The sequence below is a fragment of the Akebia trifoliata genome, chromosome 3 (genome assembly GCF_017979445.1).
Source record: "Akebia trifoliata isolate Shusen 1 chromosome 3, ASM1797944v1, whole genome shotgun sequence".
In the NCBI taxonomy this organism is placed as follows: domain Eukaryota; kingdom Viridiplantae; phylum Streptophyta; class Magnoliopsida; order Ranunculales; family Lardizabalaceae; genus Akebia; species Akebia trifoliata.
This window is the reverse complement of record NC_141377.1, coordinates 46,609,332-46,627,859: the sequence shown is the minus strand read 5'-3', so window position 1 is coordinate 46,627,859 and position 18,528 is coordinate 46,609,332. Positions and strand designations below refer to the sequence as shown.

At 31.7% G+C, this 18,528-nt stretch overlaps 2 protein-coding genes across 3 annotated transcripts; one reads left to right on the top strand and one right to left on the bottom strand.

The window, feature by feature from the left end:
• Nucleotides 1–471: 471 nt before the first annotated feature.
• LOC147407412 (protein NRT1/ PTR FAMILY 8.3-like) lies at nt 472–5,287 on the bottom strand. 2 transcript variants are annotated; one of them, XM_086435967.1, is made up of 4 exons: nt 5,199–5,287; nt 3,346–3,491; nt 1,297–1,414; nt 472–1,167 (listed from the first exon to the last, which is right to left on the bottom strand). In XM_086435967.1, exons 2-4 carry the CDS (start codon nt 3,427–3,429, stop codon nt 923–925), a joined length of 447 nt encoding a protein of 148 aa, XP_086292093.1. In that variant the 5' UTR covers nt 3,430–3,491; nt 5,199–5,287; the 3' UTR covers nt 472–922. The 2 variants fall into 2 exon arrangements, with proteins under 2 accessions (XP_086292093.1, XP_086292094.1); XM_086435968.1 differs by having other exon boundaries at nt 3,346–3,488; nt 5,199–5,285.
• An 8,659-nt stretch (nt 5,288–13,946) lies between these two features.
• On the top strand, nt 13,947–18,482 carry LOC147407411 (purple acid phosphatase-like). The gene is made up of 8 exons (XM_086435964.1): nt 13,947–14,448; nt 14,952–15,152; nt 15,497–15,608; nt 15,932–16,161; nt 16,889–17,027; nt 17,256–17,476; nt 17,845–17,966; nt 18,112–18,482. Exons 1-8 carry the CDS (start codon nt 14,275–14,277, stop codon nt 18,308–18,310), a joined length of 1,398 nt encoding a protein of 465 aa, XP_086292090.1. The 5' UTR covers nt 13,947–14,274; the 3' UTR covers nt 18,311–18,482.
• The last annotated feature ends 46 nt before the right edge of the window (nt 18,483–18,528 follow it).

Here is an 18,528-nt window from a genome sequence, read left to right as displayed (position 1 = left end):
TATCCTCATTTTAACATGCAATAGAAAAACCCTAAATTTTTATTAATTTTTTTTCTAAAATTAGTCTTCTCCAAACTCATCAACCTCTATAGTACATTAATTTTAATTTTAATTTCATCTTCAATCCATTGTTTTGAACATCACCTTCGTCCTTTGTATATTAAAAAAAAATCATAGAATTTTATAATAATAAAAAATCTCATAATCTTCCAATTCAAAAATCCTATTTTTTTAGATTTGAAGGCTGAAGTAGATTAGTCTAAATATTGAAAATTAGGAAATTTGTTTTTACAAATGAGGTTAAAGATGATTGGTTTTGGAAAGACAAATCAAAGGCTTTTTTTTTTTTTTTTGTTTTTGTTTCTGTTCTTTAAAGGTTGAAGATGAGGGTAATGATGTCATTTTCAAAGGTTGGGTCTTCAAGCTGTTGGACATTACCATTACTAGTTCCCCCCCCCCCCCCCCCACATTTTCTTTGATTTTGTCCGTAGCTAATGGTTTTCTATCTATGTTATTCATCTCGCTTGGTTCAGGATTCGCAGGTGACTCTACAAGACAACTCAGTTATCTCTGATGAGACCTCTAGAGAAGAAGAAAATAAAATGGAAGTTCTAGCCATATTCATTTTGTCTATTTTCATTAAGGCAAGTCATCACTCTCTATGATTTTGTAATCTGTGCTAAAGATTGGTGGCTCTAATTTCTTTTAAGTGAAGGAGGTATATTCAATATGTAGAATTAATGAGGAAAAAAATCATACAAAACACAAAATCCCGATTAACCAATCGCAAGATGTTTTGTGTATTTCAGTATCTCCAAATTACAATAGTATCCAAGTTAGTAAAAACTACGTTTTGCAATTGATCAATCTAGGATTTTGTGAAATCCCGGATTGACTTTCCTGTGAGCGACTTCTCCCCCTTCTAATAGTCCCTAATATTGAAACTTACCAGAGCGTAGAAGCAAGAGAAGACGTTCATAGTTTTAAATCGGCCCAAATAAGCATCAGCGACGAAGGCTCCGACAACAGATACACCAAAGGCAGCTCCAATCCAGTTGTTGATGTGTGTAGCTGACTTAGGCAGAACCTGGTGCATCTTTGTTATTAAATAAGATACCATGTTTGGCGCTATTGCGTAAAATGCCAACCTCTCCACCACCTCATTCACTGCCAATAAACCCACCACACTAACTAATTAACAACTTAAATAAAAGCACAAATTATAACAACAACAATAATAAAAAATGAAGATAAGAAAGACAAAGGGGAGCTTGGAAAACAAGAAAAATATCGAACCTATGATGAATGGAGATGCCTTCCATCCTCCTGTTTTTCGCTTATCTGCAATTCTCCCTTGAAAGTTCACGAAACCATTACTTACCAACGTTGGCGACAAAGGCTGACAATCCTCCTCCTGTATGTACACATTAATCTCTCTCAATATATGATTAGAAATTAAAAGGATAATCGGATCTAGGTGTTTGGTTGTAAGTTGTGATTTTAAAATCGTAGATAAAACTACCAATGCAATAAAAGTAGGATTTATTGAGAAGTTAGCATCCTCCAATATTAATAATGAGAGAGAATTTGTTGTCTTTTATCAAGTTAAGACTACCTACCCCCTCCTAAAAAAACAAGTCATGATAAACATACACAGTCTGCACATGGCAAGAGCACATAATCATAGATCTTTTTCTTTGGGATACACAAGGAAAAGATCTATGGTTTTGTGCCCTTGCCACATCAGCCACGTACAAATCATGTATGTGTCAATGCGTCGTTTTATTATTAGTCAAAAAGCAATTGGGAACCTACTTCTTTTTAGTGTAGTTTCGTCAGGGCCAAGGCTTGATTATTGTTATGAGGCGGGCAGTGAGCCAGTGACTCGAAATAACACCATGTGTATACATAACCAACCATTGATTTTCTTAGGCGGTGTTTGTTTGCGCTATTTTTCAGTGCTTATTGCTGAAAAAAATTAAATTCAGCACTTTTGTCAAAATAGCGCGTTTGTTTACTCGTGCTTATTGCTGAAAATAAGTGAAAAAAATTCAGCACTATTTTGATGCTGAAAAAAAGTGCTGAAGCGGTAAGCACTTCGCGTTTTTCAACACGGACAAGTATGCCCTTTGTTTTTTTGAACATGGACAAGTATGCCCTTATTCTTAAAAGGATATTACCTCTTATATCCCATTGATAAAAGTATATAAACACCCCACAAATTAATAAACCCACACCATAGCTAAATTATTTTGTCTTATATGGGTTAAAAGTTTTGGAATGAGTTGATTTTTGGTGAGGATAATCTCTACAATGAGGAGATCATCTTCACAAAAAATCAGCACATCTTGAAACTTCTAACCCTATCAAAACAAGTTCAAGTATCGTAAATTATCCCTTTTAAAAAAAAAAAAATTATTTTTAACGAGTTAGAAGTTTCAAAATAGACTGATTTTTTGTAAGGATGATCTCTAGACCATATAGACCATCCTCACTAAAAAATTGCTCATTCCAAAAACTTTAACCCATATAAAACAAAACAAAAAATGGCTATAATGTGGATTGTCCTTATTAATTCATAGGGTGTTTTTATAATTACACATCCTTCATTTCCATCGAAAATTATTCATCCAAAATTAAGTTCTTTTAAAGTTGATTTCAAATTTTAGTGACTTATATGACATTATTTTTAATTTGAAATTTGTGGGTTTTTATAAATAGAAATTATTATTTATAAATTGAAGATTATTTGAGTATTATTTATTATTTAAAAATAAATTATATTTTAATTTTATAAGAAATAATATATTTTATTGTGTTTGATAATAAATAAGCATTTGAAACATGTAAACAATGTATAATATGATTGTAAGGGTAACAAAGACAATTTATCAGTTTCAGCAATATGTAATAAACAAACAACTTTTTCAGCACTTAAATTCAGCACTTATAAGTTTCAGCGCTTAATGCTATTCAGCACTTATTTTTTTCAGTTTAACAAACAACACCTTAGTCTGTATATGCTTGTATTTCGAGAAAAAAACATCTATGGCTACACAATCAAGTATTATACTCTTGTCGCTACTTTGAATGTTATTTCAAGTCACTGTAGCATTTTTCCTATATAAATAAAACCCATATGTGTTGATAAGTGTACATAATTCTTCCCTTGTGACCAGATCATTCACCAATTAGATTCAAGACATCTATCATAATGGTACATATAAGAACAATTCTACTCTTACAAACTTCAATTGAGTGTAATCGCAAATATATCTTTTTCAGATAGCACAGTTATTTTGAAGATCAAAAATAGGAGAATAATGTCCAAATCATTCAACCTACCTTTTCATTGCGCTGCTGGGCTTTTCTTATTCCATCCATGAGTGGACGAGTTGACTTTTGCTGAGGTTCAAAGTCTATATTCATGGAGTGCTAAGCGTGTCTATTCAACTGGGAACTCGAGATAGGAGACTCACTCAAGACCTCTTCTATTCAGACAAATAACGTTAAAAATTTGTCAATAAGGAGACGCTAAGGATAATGATATCCAAAGTGACCAGCTAATTAATAGATTCTGGTTCGCCCAATGGATCATCACTTTCCATTAATTATGGATTTAATTAGTTTATTTAATTTAATAGAATTAAATCCGGAGACCCAAAGGTGCAAATTTTAATTGAATAAATTAGAAGAAAGGAAAATGCTGAAATGACACAAAGTATTTACTGTGATTCTCACAAGTCTGACGTGAGATGTGTACATAACCATAGATGTGTTTCCTCGCAATATGTGTAAAAATCATCTACAATTATGTATGCATATCCACGTTAGAATTGTGAGAATCACAATAAATCCTGTGTCACCCCAGCACGACTCTAGAAGAAAATATATATTCCCACACCAACTTTTGCTAGGGCAACAACTTGGACAGGCCAAACCCAAACATGTTGGGTTGAACCCGATCGATTAGGTTTGGGCATAATTAATTTGGGTTTGTCCTCGGGTTTAGTCCACCAAAAAAATGTATGACTCAGATTGGATTGGATTCAGGCATAAGTATTAGACAACCCGATTTTCCCGATCTTGAACTTAATATAATTATAATTTAAAAATATTTCTTATATTTTGTTTTGTTTGCACTCATAATTCATATTTCAATATGTATGTTTTATTTATCTATATATTAAAATTAATGGAATTATTTTTATTAAAGAAATTATTTCTTTGTTTTAATGCTTTTTAAAAAAAAAAGTATAATTCCACATTGTTATACAATAATTATATTAAAACTGTAAATGTTTTTTTCTTTTGTTGAAATTACGATTATAAATAAATAAAGATGATTATTTTAATTAATCTTTTTCTTATTTAATATAATATAATATTTTAAATATTAATATAATGTGTTTAAATCCATTATACTCAAAAAATTTAAAAAAAAATTGACAAACTGTCTTTTAGTGTCATAATATGCCTTCAAACTATACTGTTTTTGACAATTTAACTATAAATATTAATATAATATAATATATAAATAAATATTAATATAATATAATATAATATTTTAAATATTAAATATTAATATAATATGTTTAAATTCATTATACTCAAAAAATTTTTAAAAAAATTGACAGACTGTCTTTTAGTGTCATAATATGCCTTCAAACTATATTTTTTTTGACATTTAAACTATAAATATTAATATAATATAATATAATATAATATTTTAAATATTAAATATTAATATAATGTGTTTAACTATAAATATTAATATAATATACTATAATAAATATTAATATAATATAATATAATATTTTAAATATTAAATATTAATATAATGTGTTTAAATCCATTATACTCAAAATTAAAAAAAAAATATATTAATAAATATTTTTTTCATTTGATTTAAGGCAAATGAATTAGGAATATTTTCATAGAAAATTAATAAAGTTAAGGGTATTTCGGTAAAACGAACCGTTAGATTTTGACTCCCCGTAAGATGAGTTTAGAGAAATAGGTTTTCTCGACTTCTTCACAAAGAGTAATTTCTTGCTCTAGCGCGGAGTAACTCTTCGAAGGAGTTGTTCATCCAAACGTATTCAAACGACTTCTAACTCCCCGCAAGAGTCAGAACTAGCCAAGGAATCCTAGCCAAGAGTAATTTCTTGCTCTTGCGCGGAGTAACACATTCGTACCTGATTTCTAGGATACTTAAAAAAGTGTAGAGTATCAATGATTTCCTTGTGAGCAACTAATCCTCTCTCTTTCTCCCAATTTTTTTTTTTATCGTATGTTGCACGACTCTTTTCTCCCTTGTTTTAATAGATATATAGGATGTCTTGCTAGAGTCGTGCGTATGTGAGAAGACCCCTCTTCCTCGCTTTTTTTTTTTTTTACTCCCCGCGAGAATCCTAGCCAAATCTTGGTCGATTTATGTGGATAAAAAACCGAGAAGAATTCTTAAGTTGGAATGTTTTTAAAGAATTTTATATTTTTGACCGTTGGATTTAAAGACTCGCTGTTTTAGAATTTTCATCATTTTAAACTCTTTCCTAATTGGTTTTCCAGTCTTTTAATTTATTTATTTTTGAAAATTTTATTATTTTGTTTGAAAATTTTAATTTATCAATTTAAAAATCTAATTATAAAATGTATTTATCTGTTTAATTGATTTAAAAAATGTATTTATTATTTTTTATTCAAAATAATTTTTATTATTATTTTAAAAAAAGTTATTTAATTGTTTAAAACTTGTGGAGTACGCCCCCACATGTATGTGGGAGTGTTTATCTAGGCGTAACAAGACCACTAAAACTTCCTTTGGTTATTTTCGTCATTTTACCGTTTTTAGTATGATGGCCATTTTCATCATTTGACCATTTTTTCTTTTTTGTCATTGTTTAGCAAAAACTTTATTTGAGATATAATTGATGATTTATATTTGCAGGCATATATTTTCCTAGGTGTAGCATGGTATCCAAGTGTATTGCAATAATCTTATTGAGTTTTTGCAAATCTCGTGATTTTTATCAACTGTGAACCTAAGTGTGCATGGTTTCTATGTCTATAAATGTTAGAATGATTCGAGAGACTTGAAAATGGATATGCGAATTTGAGGGAGAAAAAGAATGTAATAATTTAGAACAAGATTGGACAAGAATTTGATAATCTTAAAAGGATTGAAGGAGTTTTTGCATGAGTTTTCAAGTTCACCATTACTCTTTATTTATCATTAGGAATCCATAATAACAAGTAGGGCTGGCAATAGATCAGTTAGGTACTAGATCAATACCAAACCACTACCGATCCGAAGTGTTTGTCTTATTATTCAGATCTTATTTGATCATATCATATCAATGAAACTTTGAATCCAATCCGATTCAATTAGGATTTCACTTCATCCAAAATCAATCTGATTCCATCCAAATATCAGAAACACTAATTTTATTTTATTTTTTTTTTTTTTTTTTAAAAAAAGCAATTGGAGAGAGGATTATTTGAGGTGAGGGCAGTTGAAGAAAATGGATTTGGGGGAGATGTACCCATGGTTTGGAGAGAGTGAAAGAGATAAAGGAGATTAAAGATGATGAATTTTAGGAGAAGATACTATGGCCTTTAGGAGAAGTTGACGACGATAGATTTTAGAGGGGCAAATAAAAATTTTAATAGAGAGATGAGAGGTTAAGTATTCATAAAGGTTGTAGATCACGGTCACACCTGCCCCTTCTTTTTTAAGTCTTAATAAGTGTTAACTCCTTAAATCTCAATAAATGTTGAACTCAAAGGATGTTTTGTCTTACATTTGTATAAATGATCAATTCAGATTTTCATCAAATCAGATTGGGATTGATCAGAAACTGATTTGAAATTTTATCGAATAATCCAAATTTTTTCGGATTGAATCAGATCTGTTATTGGATAAGATCTTATCTAGAGTCAGTCATAGCAACTAGAGTGACTCTTTGATAAATTAAGCAAGTACAAATATGGGATGTCTACAATATTGAAGATAAATACAGATAGTGAGTTAAATGCAAAGGGAGGAGGATGGGGATTCATTGGGAGAGATCATGTGTGAATTTCTCTTCACAGGCTGGACTGAGAGTAAGGAAAGGAACACTAGTTTTAAAGAATTGTGAGCAATATATGAGGCTTTGAAATTTGTCGAGGCAGGGGATACCACTACATCATTGTAAGCTCGAACTCCTTGTTTGCAATAAAAAGTATCAGGTATGAGTCCGAGGTGCCATGAGAATATGCGGAGATGGGTAAAATAGATTTAGTTGTCGGCTAACACATTGACAATGTGTTGCTTTGAATTCACTAGAGGGAAGCAAATAGGGCTATGGATTTCCTTGCTTGGCTGGGAATTGTTAGTAAAGAATTTTATGTAATAGAGGAAGCCAATGCTAATCCTCAAGAGCTTGTCAGAATGATATAGGAACATGTAACTTGTAATCATTCTTGGAGTTAATTTAATAAAAGGGTGGGGTCCCTAAACCCCAGCTTAACGATAAAAAAATAATAAATCCACAATGTTTTGGGATCCTCGAAAAAGTTTTCTTTCGTCCATCCTCAATAAGATTGGTTCAACTCACCCTAAATTCTTCAGGTAAGGCTTGGACTTGATTAATTTTTTTCAATTTTATCTCCCAATTAAATTTTGGGTTTGGGAATATTTAAATAAATGAAAAAAAAAAAAAATGAGACCAACTAGTTGCACACCACCCATTACCAATTGCACTTCATCACATAATTTTTTTAACTTGCACTTCTTTCTTTCTTTTTTTTTTTGTTTTTTTTTTCCATCTTCAACCATGTCTATAAAAATTATTACTTTTTCAAAAAGTTGTGTGAAAAAAACATGGCTGATTTTTTTTATATTAGATTCCCCAAGGGATCAAGAGTCAAGACATGTTTCCACTATTTTTTTTTATATATTTTAATCAAATCAATTTATTAATAAATAATTAAATACCTTAAAACAAAGAGAATACGATTAGAACCAGGATAATAAACAAACAGGGTTATCCTAATGAAATGTAATTTGTAGGTTAAGAGAGATTATAACTAAGCAGGGGAGGTATTTTTTTTAAGATTGATATGCTACTAGTCGATCCAAAAAATATATATATTTCCCTCCCTGTATAATGAGCATATTTGATAAACCTAGGTCGCTAGAAGAGCAATTTGTACTGACGAGCTTTATTGCCCTCTATGGGGCCCGTTAACTTTGAATGATTCGCCCACCCCTACCCCTAACAAATCAACAGCTGCCTTACTGGTCAATTTTAGCTGTCAGGTACGAGCTTTGTGGGCTATGTCTAATGAAAATAATTAATTAAATAAATCTTTTGGCTGGAAACACACATCATTTTTATTGTGTGGTGTAAGGTTTTTTTAATTGCAGACCAAACATTTTAATCGAAAGGGCAATGGCATGGAGGTGAAAGTCACAGCTGTTGATCGTAAGTGTGGATTTCTGGCTTTGATAATTTACTTTTATCAAATCCATCTTGAATTACAGGGTTTAGTATTCATTTAAAGATCAAGATCAGGACTCGGGAGACTCTTAGAAAACATAAAGGGTATTCTAAAAATACCATTGTTAAATTGGTGATATTAGGTTTTTTCCTTTCAAAATGCAAGATTAGATTTACCCTTTTATCGTCAGTCAAGATTGCGTTTTCATGATGATTTAATGGTGAAATTTTGATTTTTTTTTTTTAATATTATTTAAATACTTAAATTATTAAATCAAAATTAGAAAAATATAAAAAAATTCACAATTAGATTTTGCAAAGGATAAACCTAATATCATCTATTAGAATATGTATAAATTTCAACAATTGGATGTTGCATTTTAACCATAGGGATATGTATTTTTCTCGGAGTCACTTGATTCTAAGATTTTAAATGAATATTTACTTTTTTATAGTACGTTGACTCATCTTTACTATTATAACGAGAGAGAGAAGATGAGGTAGATCCTTAGAAGTGGGTGGACACCAAAATTCAGAATCTTAGAAGTGACCCCAAGTTACTTTTAAAGTTATGATCAAAATGATTTTAGTCAAAAACCCAAGAAAATAAATAACCCATGGATGCTTATAAAATGAAAGAGTATCATGGTAAAATAGAATTCTACCATTTAGTTGTTCTAAAAATGTCTCACCTGATCAAAGTCAGATTGGAATATGATATTAGCTAGTAGGCTATATATCAATCTGGATCCGAATCAATATAGAAAACCAGATCTGAACATGCATATACTTAAATCCAATCGATTATTTTATATCCTACTTCGAAACCTTATAGATAATTGAAAGATGTGAGTCTTCCATGCTGTGGAAGGAGTAATTGTTTGCTCATAGCACTATCTACTCATAGACCAGAATTGTTTTGGCATGTGGCGTTGATGTCATAAGTAATAAAAAGAAAATTTCTCTCTCATACCCACACATCCACTGCTCGAAAATCTTTATTTTTATATTTCAAATCTTAAAAAGTATTGTGGAATCTTCATGAATTATCATATTGGCAATCGAACACCACAACCTTCTGGATTTCATGAAAAAATTCATGCTAAATATATATATATATATTTCGAACTAGATCAATGGTGTTGAAAATGGATGGTTACCAAACACCCAAATTTAAAATTAAAATATAATGATGAAATATAATTTTTTATTAAAAAATTCATAGATTTTCATCATCTACAACACTTTTGTATTTGATCATATTTTTGAATGTTACAAGATCATCTTATTAAGAAATTTTGATTTTTTACGAAGGGCAAGAAAGAAAAAAATCTCTTATTATTATTTATGTTATCAACGACACATGTAAAAATGATATTGGTCCGTAAGCAAATTTGCTCACAACACTGTGAGCAAACAATCACTCCCCGTGGAAGGGATGGAATAAAATTTGCAACTTGCTCATAGACTATAGAAGCTTTATTAATTGGGTGTTTGTGTATTCTGAATGAAGTAAGACTCTTTGAGCTTAGGTCAGTAAGTGGTCCCACATTCTTTTGTTTTTGGTTGATAAGTCGTCTTGGACCATTGGGATTTTATTGGCGAGGGACCCACTGATTGACGCCAAAGCCCTTATCTTATAAGACTATTGGTGGTGATCCCCCATTCCCCACTGCATGCCTCGTCTCTGCGTTAAGTAGGGGTCACGAATCAAATTAAATGTTGACCACTTCATCACTTTTGTTTTTTTTTTTTATTGGTCAAAAGACGGAGTCCTGAACTTTATTGGAAGTTGGGCTGTATCATGGGCATTAAATTTTGACATATTTTCATTTCTACTAGCTTTCTTAGAAATCAAAGAGTGTTGAGTGCAATTTTGTGCTTATATAAATAAGGATCTGAATGTTTTCTTGTTTGATGTGGGATTAAATTTCATATTCCTCTTTGGCATTTCACTTCGTAATATGGTAGTTCCATTTTAATTATGTGATTTTTTCTACGTTCAACCAATGGTGTATTGACGAGACTATTATAACCTCTTCATCAAATAAGAAGAATCATCCTTAGTTCTAATATTATTTGTAACATCTTGGATTCATAATAATATAATTTTATCTTTTTAAATTGAAGTTCACACAGATTTAAAATACGTTATACAATGTAGAGTCTGATTTATCCTTATAGAACAATATCTGATGTTTTATCATTTGATTTTGGGCTAAGTATTAGACTCCTTAACATTTCACCTCACAACATGACAGGTTTACTTCAATCACGTGGTCTTTGCGACCCTTTCCACATCTAGCAAACGACACATCGACGATATCGTGACAAATGACCAAGACCCCTAAAAAAAATAAAATATCTTGATTTCAAACCCCTCATTGACCACCCACCAGGATTTTTCCCAATTTACACACAATGTGTGATTTGTGAGGTATTATATATTGTATAATTTAAATATTTTAGTCAATTTTAATTAAGAGATATGAAAAGGTTAAAAATATATAAATAAATTTTACATGAATAAGATATCATATAAAATCAATTTGAAAAATGCTATTAAAAAAAAAAGTGACTTGAAATAACAAATAGCACTCAAGTGTGTAGAAAACCTGGATGGATTTGATCAAGAGTTTTATACACCAAAGGACAATATGATTCTTTGCACAATTCGAGTGCTACTTTGAGTATAAATTTGGAGTCACTGTGACAAGGCTCAATATTTTTTAAAATTTTATAAGCTAACACATCAACAACCAATAGATGATATAGAATATACCATCAAAAGTAAAAGAGGAGAAAAGAAAAATTGCGCATGATTGAAGGATGATACAGGCATTGAAAGATGAAATCCAATTTCCACTTCACATCTTCTGAACTTTTGAAATTATTATAAAGAAAAGTATCCTCCCACGCTCCATGCTATAACAAAGGGATCACATATAGGTTGATCCTCGAAACTAACTAGTAAGACCTACTTTATTAAATTATCTTGTGCCTCCTTTGGCCTTTTTGTTCAATTTGTCGACTTAAAGGAAATGTGGTTGCCGAATAATTGAAGGGCATTTTAGGCATTATAATTATAGATTTTGGTGAATATTAGATGATGCAATATACACGATTCCTTGACTGTGATCTTTCAAATGATACGGGGATTAACTAAAATTAATCAAAATACCTTTAGCTTCAATCTTTTTGTTAAAAATCATTCTTTTATCTTTAAAATCCAGTGACTTAATCATTGATGTTTCTCGAAAAAATAATCACTTCAATCTTTTGTGAATAAAAATCGATTTTTCCTTTCTTGTAAAATCATCATCTTTACTTTGATTTATTTGGCAAGGTCATCTGAAGCCCAAATCTTAGTTCATTTTTTCTTACTAATTTAAAAGATGAAATAGTTTATTATCATAAGTAGCAAATTGTAACAAAAACTAAAAATTGAAGATAGGTGGTTTATGGGGAAAAAAAAAAGACTTTTTTGGAAAGAGAGTAAAGGGAAGCTCCAACAAGAATTTTCAAAGTCTATGATTTTGTGAGTTATTGCGACACATTTGAGTTGTAGATAAAACATTATGCCATTATTGCCCTCATAAACATTTTTTCCACTCTTAGTTGTCCCCACAATTATTCTTTTTCACTCTTAAGTGTCCCCACAAAAAATATTCTACTGTTGATTGTCCCTACATGGGCAAAATCCTAGCTCTGCCCCTGACCTAACCCATTCACTAATGATTAGGTTATATAAGGCCCAAAAGTCCAATTTGAACTAAAATCATCAAGCATCAATTACTATATGGTACCACTCGATCAGTGTAGCATAAGGGTACGAAGGTCCAATGCTTTTGAGTGTTGATTGGGTCCAATTTAGGTCTGGAACATATCTAATTTTTATTTTCATAAAGAAGATAAAAACTGTAAAATATTTCAAATTGGTTAATTATCATACTCATGTGAATGATATTTTAATTGATCAAACTCTATAATGAATCATCCATATCTTGAAGGTCATCTTCACAAAATTTCAGTTCATTTATATGTTACAATAAAACATGACTTGAGTGTAAAGAATCACGATTATTCATTTAAATAAATAACTTAAGATATAAAATAAATAATTTTTGGTACGATGATCTTTATATTAGGAATACATTATCAATGATCTAAAATATTAGGAGTGCTTAGAGTCAATTTCCTTGACCAGTAGTCAAGGGAAGACACTAATTTTGCAAAGTGCAGGGAGCTTTCACTAATCAAACTTATTTCTCAAGGGTTTTAAATAAATAAAAAATCAAGGGACGCGCTATTGACACCCACTTTTTTGCTCACCTCATCCACTTAAACGTTAAATGTCAATAATGTGTAAGTACGTAATTTTTCCCTTCTTTGGTTGTATTATGTTTTACCATATACACCCACCTAATAAATTTTTCCCTCTTACCAAATCGAAGCATATTAAACCTTACCAAAAGATCCCTGTCAAAAAATCCTTTCAAAGTTTGATGGAGTCCACATAATCAAACAATTTTTCTTTGGAGATTCATTAAAAGATTGTGTTTTGAGTCATTGGAGGACTCCCTAAAATCTACTTTTTACCATTATTTATTATAATTAAGCATTTTGATAAATAGCGGTGAGTTTTATCATTTATTTTCATTATCTTTTGTTTTTGGAATTGTTTTTAATCATTTTGCAAATGAATCGTGTTAAAATTTGATATTATCTTTATCATTTACATCTTAATATATTTTTCAAAATTCCTAATACGTTTGATAAGTCAAGACCAAACTCACCAGCACTATTTCGGTAGGTACATACCGAACGTAATCTTTTAGATGAGATCCCCATGTAAAGAATTATTCGGTATGTTCCTACCGTATGATAACATATTTTTCAGTATGTTTCAATCTAATTTATCGTTCTTAGATTGGTAATTACCTATTGAACAGTTTCTTGCATGGGATCTCATGTGAGAAATGTTCAACATTGTGTTTTAAATTAAATCGAGAGGTGAAACTACCAGACAATTTTTTGTCACATACACCCACTAATTCAGCGGGTTAAATAAGTAGTGGGTGTGGCAAGAAAAAAGTGAGCGATAACTCGTCCCAAAATTCAAAAGCTGATATAATAATAAAGAGCTTCTATTGTCACACCAACATTTTCAAAGAGCAAGTAAAAGTTGGTAGGACAGTAAAAGCTTCTAATAATATTTAGGGTCAAGATCTATTAACTCCTAAGAATGGCTCAGGAAAAAACGCATGATCCTAATCCTTTATGTCTAATTGAAATTTATTTTTGGGATAAGTATTTTCGAGATCAGTGTAATCAAAGATATTGAAAAATCTCAATCATTGGATTTTGTGTTTAAAGGGTTGTATCATGTTTTTTTTTCACGAGTAATTCTTAATATTTATAACAAGAGATGACTATTCTACTCGTGGATTTACCCGCCCTTTATCGTTGATGTCGCGACCGACGTAATCTACTCGTGACTGTTCAAAGTCAACTATTGAATTTCGATTCGTTTGTTTTTTTAATTTCTTCTTCACACACTTGTGTTCACATCAATCCTGGAGTAATATAACCCAAATTTCTAAATTTGTTTTTTCATCTCTCTGGATATGCGTATCAACAGTGGATATTCCCCTTATTTTGCTGAAGAAATATAAGTTAATATTAGTTGGGTTTCTTGCATTTCTCTTCCACATAGTGGTGAGAGGTTGGAGGTGTGCGTAGGTTAAGGAAGAGTTGGGGTGAGAAAGATAATAAGAAGTAAAGGAAGATGGGTATGTGTGGTGTCTTTGTTTTTGGTATTATTTGCTTGATCCTGAATGCAGCAGAGTTGTGCAATGGAGGAATCACAAGTAGGTTTGTTAGAAAGCTTGAGAAAACTGTTGATATGCCACTCGACAGTGATGTCTTTCGTGTGCCTCCCGGCTATAATGCCCCTCAACAGGTCTCTTCTTCTTATTAAACCCCTTTTCTAATCTGTTCTAGATATTAATTTTGTTATAATCCATTTATATTTCTTAGGTTTTTCATTTTTTTTTTTTTTAAATATTAATGGGTGGGTGTTTTTTGATGAACCCAACTGACCTTTTGTCTTCTTTTCTTTTCTTTGATTTTTTATTTATTATTACTATTATAAATTTTATGCTTTTTTAAAAGATTTTTCTTCTGTTTTCATGATTTCCATGATAATTCTTTGTTTTTGTTGATGCCTTCCCCTACCATTTATTTTATACTTTTTAATCTTTTCCCCACAATGTTAAGATTTTGATTTAATGGGATGGTTTTAATATCTTGTTATGTGATTTATTGTTTTTTTTTCTTTTTTTTCTTCGACTTCTATTTTTATGTTAATTTTCTGCTTTATGTTTTTTTTCTTTTTTCATCAATATTTAGTGGGGTCGTTTTGATTTCTTGTTATCTGAGTTATGGGTGTTGTGTTTTAATAAGGTTCATATAACTCAAGGAGATCATGTGGGGAAGGCAGTAATCATATCTTGGGTCACTCCGGATGAACCCGGTTCAAACAAAGTGCTTTACTGGAGTGACAAGAGCAAGAAAAAGTCTCATGCCGAGGGCAAAATTATTACCTATAAATTCTACAACTATACATCTGGCTACATTCATCACTGCACCATCAGGAATTTGAAGGTGGGTCTTCAACCATTTGATGTATCTTTTTTTTATTTTTTTTCCTGCATAGCTTGATTTATGATTGCCCTGTTTTCACTCTGTTGTGAAAGATGTCCCGGGGAGGAAAAACTGAAAAAGTAGTGGACACAAAGTAATTTAACTTTGTAATTTGGGTTCCCAATTTTTAGGTGCCCTGTTTTCCCAATTTTTGCAATTTGGGTTCGGGCATAAAAATATGTAATTTAACTTAAAATTAAGAGAACAAATTAGTCTAAAGTGGTAGAGATAGAGAATTAAAAAGAAATTAGTAATTGAAGTTTATGAATGTAACTTGGAGTAATCTGTTTTTGCCATATTTGCAGTTTGACACAAAGTATTACTACGAGGTTGGGATTGGACAGACCTCGCGGCAGTTCTCTTTTACAACTCCTCCTAGAGTTGGACCTGATGTTCCTTATACTTTTGGTCTCATAGGTAATTCTATTATATCAGTTTACTCAATTAGTCTCTTTGAGTAGTCATGACTACAAGCTTGCTTACCACGTTGATTTAGTTTTGACTGATCAATCTATATGAGTTGGTTCGGAAAAGTGGGTGAGTTTTATATGAATCTTTTGCTCGGTTAATTTGCTAGTCTATTTTAGGGGGAGGTTTTTTTAGGTCTTAAATTACGCGGTGGGTTTAACATGGGTTTCTAAGAATGTATCTTTGTACTCATCCATACTTGTATTTATTTTTTTTTTTTTTCTTTTTTTGCATTTTCTTTTTCGTGCTTACCCATAGTGCATTGTGTGCAGGGGATCTTGGTCAAAGTTTTGATTCAAACATAACACTTACACACTATGAATCAAACCCGACACAAGGACAGACTGTATTGTTCGTCGGCGACCTCTCTTATGCAGATAACTATCCATTCCATGATAATGTCAGATGGGATACATGGGGCAGGTTTGTGGAGAGAAGTGTTGCTTATCAACCATGGATATGGACAGCTGGGAATCACGAAATTGATTTTGTTCCTGAAATTGTAAGCTATCTGGACTAATTCAAATACTAATGAAACCCCACCATGTTTATCAGTTCTGATCTCTAATCACTCAAATCTATAATTCTGAGACCGTTTTTATGTTTTTTAGAATATGGTCCTTTTCATAGCCATCTCCAACTTTAAGATAGACCCGTTGTCCAACTTTAAATTATTTACCTCTGGAGTTCAATTAAGTTGGGATGATATAACTCGGTAGCAGACCAGATCTATAATATCATTAGATGATATAGTTTCACACTTCTCACTAAAATCAGTAGAAATGATGGTAGTGTGGACTACGGACAAAGCCCATTGGAACAGAAAATAGATAATAATGGGAATTGTCATAATTTTGAAGGCCTATTTGTTCTGTTTCAATCTCCTTGTTCAACTATTATGAACCAGTTCTTTATGGGCTGAATTCTAACTTTCTTGTCAGAAACTGTTTTGGATTTCCTCTTACCTTAGCTGCTTTCTGATGCCTTAACATCCCTATTGCTTAACCCATAATACTAAGTCCACTAGCACCAATTCTTGTGAACTAAGCCTAACAATTAACAAAAGTAAGCCTTTTTTTAGATTAATTTTATCACTTTGTTTCTCTATTTTCTTTATCTATGATTTCTTGTTTGTAATTTAGACTTTTTCAACCATAATAGTATACACATTTACGAGGACATGAGCAATGAAAGATTTAAATATGACATACTATGGTGATTTGTTGCAGGGTGAAACCACACCTTTTAAGCCTTATAGGCATCGTTATCATGTCCCCTATAGATCATCTGGTAGCACTGCTCCATTGTGGTACTCGATCAAGCGAGCTTCAGCATACATAATTGTCCTGTCTTCATATTCTGCATATGGTAATAAATATCTAACTCGTTTATACATTTTTTTTTCTAGCTCTTATGGAAATGGTGCATGGTTCTTGGTAGAAATCCTATTAGAAGAAGCAATATGATTAGATGGGTGATTTCGAAAAGACTGGAAATTAATTATAAAAAATCATATATAAGGAGTGATTGTATATTGTACTCAACTCATACTTTTGGAGATATATCTTGATGTTGTCTACCTCTCTTCGTGTGCAGGCAAATATACTCCTCAGTTTAAATGGCTTGAAGAGGAGTTCCCCAAAGTGAATAGGACTGAAACCCCATGGTTGATCGTTCTTATGCATTCCCCATGGTACAACAGCTACAACTATCATTACATGGAAGGGGAAACCATGAGAGTGATGTATGAGCCATGGTTCGTAAAATACAAGGTTGATGTTGTGTTTGCTGGTCATGTTCACGCTTATGAGCGATCCGTAAGTGATATTATTTCACATCAAATTTAGTGTAAGAAGGATTGAATTCATGCTTCTTTGCAGTGGAGTATCACTTATTTTTATTTCACCAACGAAATACCTCGTAAAAGCTATGACACAAGGATTCTCATATCAAAACACAAGCATCAAAGTCTAGAACAAATTCCGAAAATTGGGAATACTATTTAGATGATCATTATATGGTTAAAACTTTTTTTATTATAAATATTTGGGTTCCAAATGTTGCTCTTGCTGCTACATTGGTGTGCGTTGGCTTAGTTCTACCACATGTTTTCTTTAATAAGAAGAATAGAGAGATTTTGTTTATTGCTATTTAATACTTTAAAAAAATAAAATTCATTCTACAGGAACGTGTATCAAACATTGCATACAACATAGTAAATGGTGTGTGCAGTCCTGTAAACGATCAATCTGCTCCTGTATACATAACCATTGGAGATGGAGGGAATCTGGAAGGATTGGCAACCAAGTAAGTTTAGTTATAAAACAGTAGAATTTCTTTCTGATAGACAGGTTGTCTTACATCTGCTCTGCAGCTGTGGATCTCTAGAATTCCTTTTTTGCTTTCTTATATGGCGTACAGACGTAGTTGATGTTTTATTTTTATAATGCAGCATGACAGAGCCACAGCCTAAGTACTCAGCCTTCCGTGAAGCCAGCTTTGGTCATGCCATTTTCGACATAAAGAACCGGACCCATGCCTACTACAGTTGGCACCGTAATCAAGATGGAAGTGCTGTATCAGCTGATTCTTTATGGTTCTTCAACAGATACTGGAACCCCATAGATGAATCCACCGTAGCTATATCATGATAATGTATGCTTTTCTTTTGTTTTGATCTCCCAAATAAATACCCAACTCCCATGTAAGACCCTTTTTCTCACTGTTTCTGCCAATTCTCTCTGTAATCAAACATTCTACTCCTTACAGTGAATAATGTCATTTATGCCTTTGGTTTGAAGAACTCCCATCGTTGCTTTTGTACAGTTATGGCAAAATGGAACTATATACATCTTGGGAAGTACTCCGC

What these genes read in the sequence shown, in the direction of transcription:
- LOC147407412 (XM_086435967.1), bottom strand. Translation starts at nt 3,429, where the DNA reads ATGAATATAGACTTTGAACCTCAGCAAAAGTCAACTCGTCCACTCATG. An exon ending in CCCAGCAGCGCAATGAAAAG is followed by an intron (nt 1,415 to 3,345) that starts GTAGGTTGAATG and finishes GTGTACATACAG; the next exon opens with GAGGAGGATTGTCAGCCTTT. An exon ending in GGCATCTCCATTCATCATAG is followed by an intron (nt 1,168 to 1,296) that starts GTTCGATATTTT and finishes GTTTATTGGCAG; the next exon opens with TGAATGAGGTGGTGGAGAGG.
- LOC147407411 (XM_086435964.1), top strand. Translation starts at nt 14,275, where the DNA reads ATGGGTATGTGTGGTGTCTTTGTTTTTGGTATTATTTGCTTGATCCTG. An exon ending in GCTATAATGCCCCTCAACAG is followed by an intron (nt 14,449 to 14,951) that starts GTCTCTTCTTCT and finishes TGTTTTAATAAG; the next exon opens with GTTCATATAACTCAAGGAGA. An exon ending in GCACCATCAGGAATTTGAAG is followed by an intron (nt 15,153 to 15,496) that starts GTGGGTCTTCAA and finishes CCATATTTGCAG; the next exon opens with TTTGACACAAAGTATTACTA.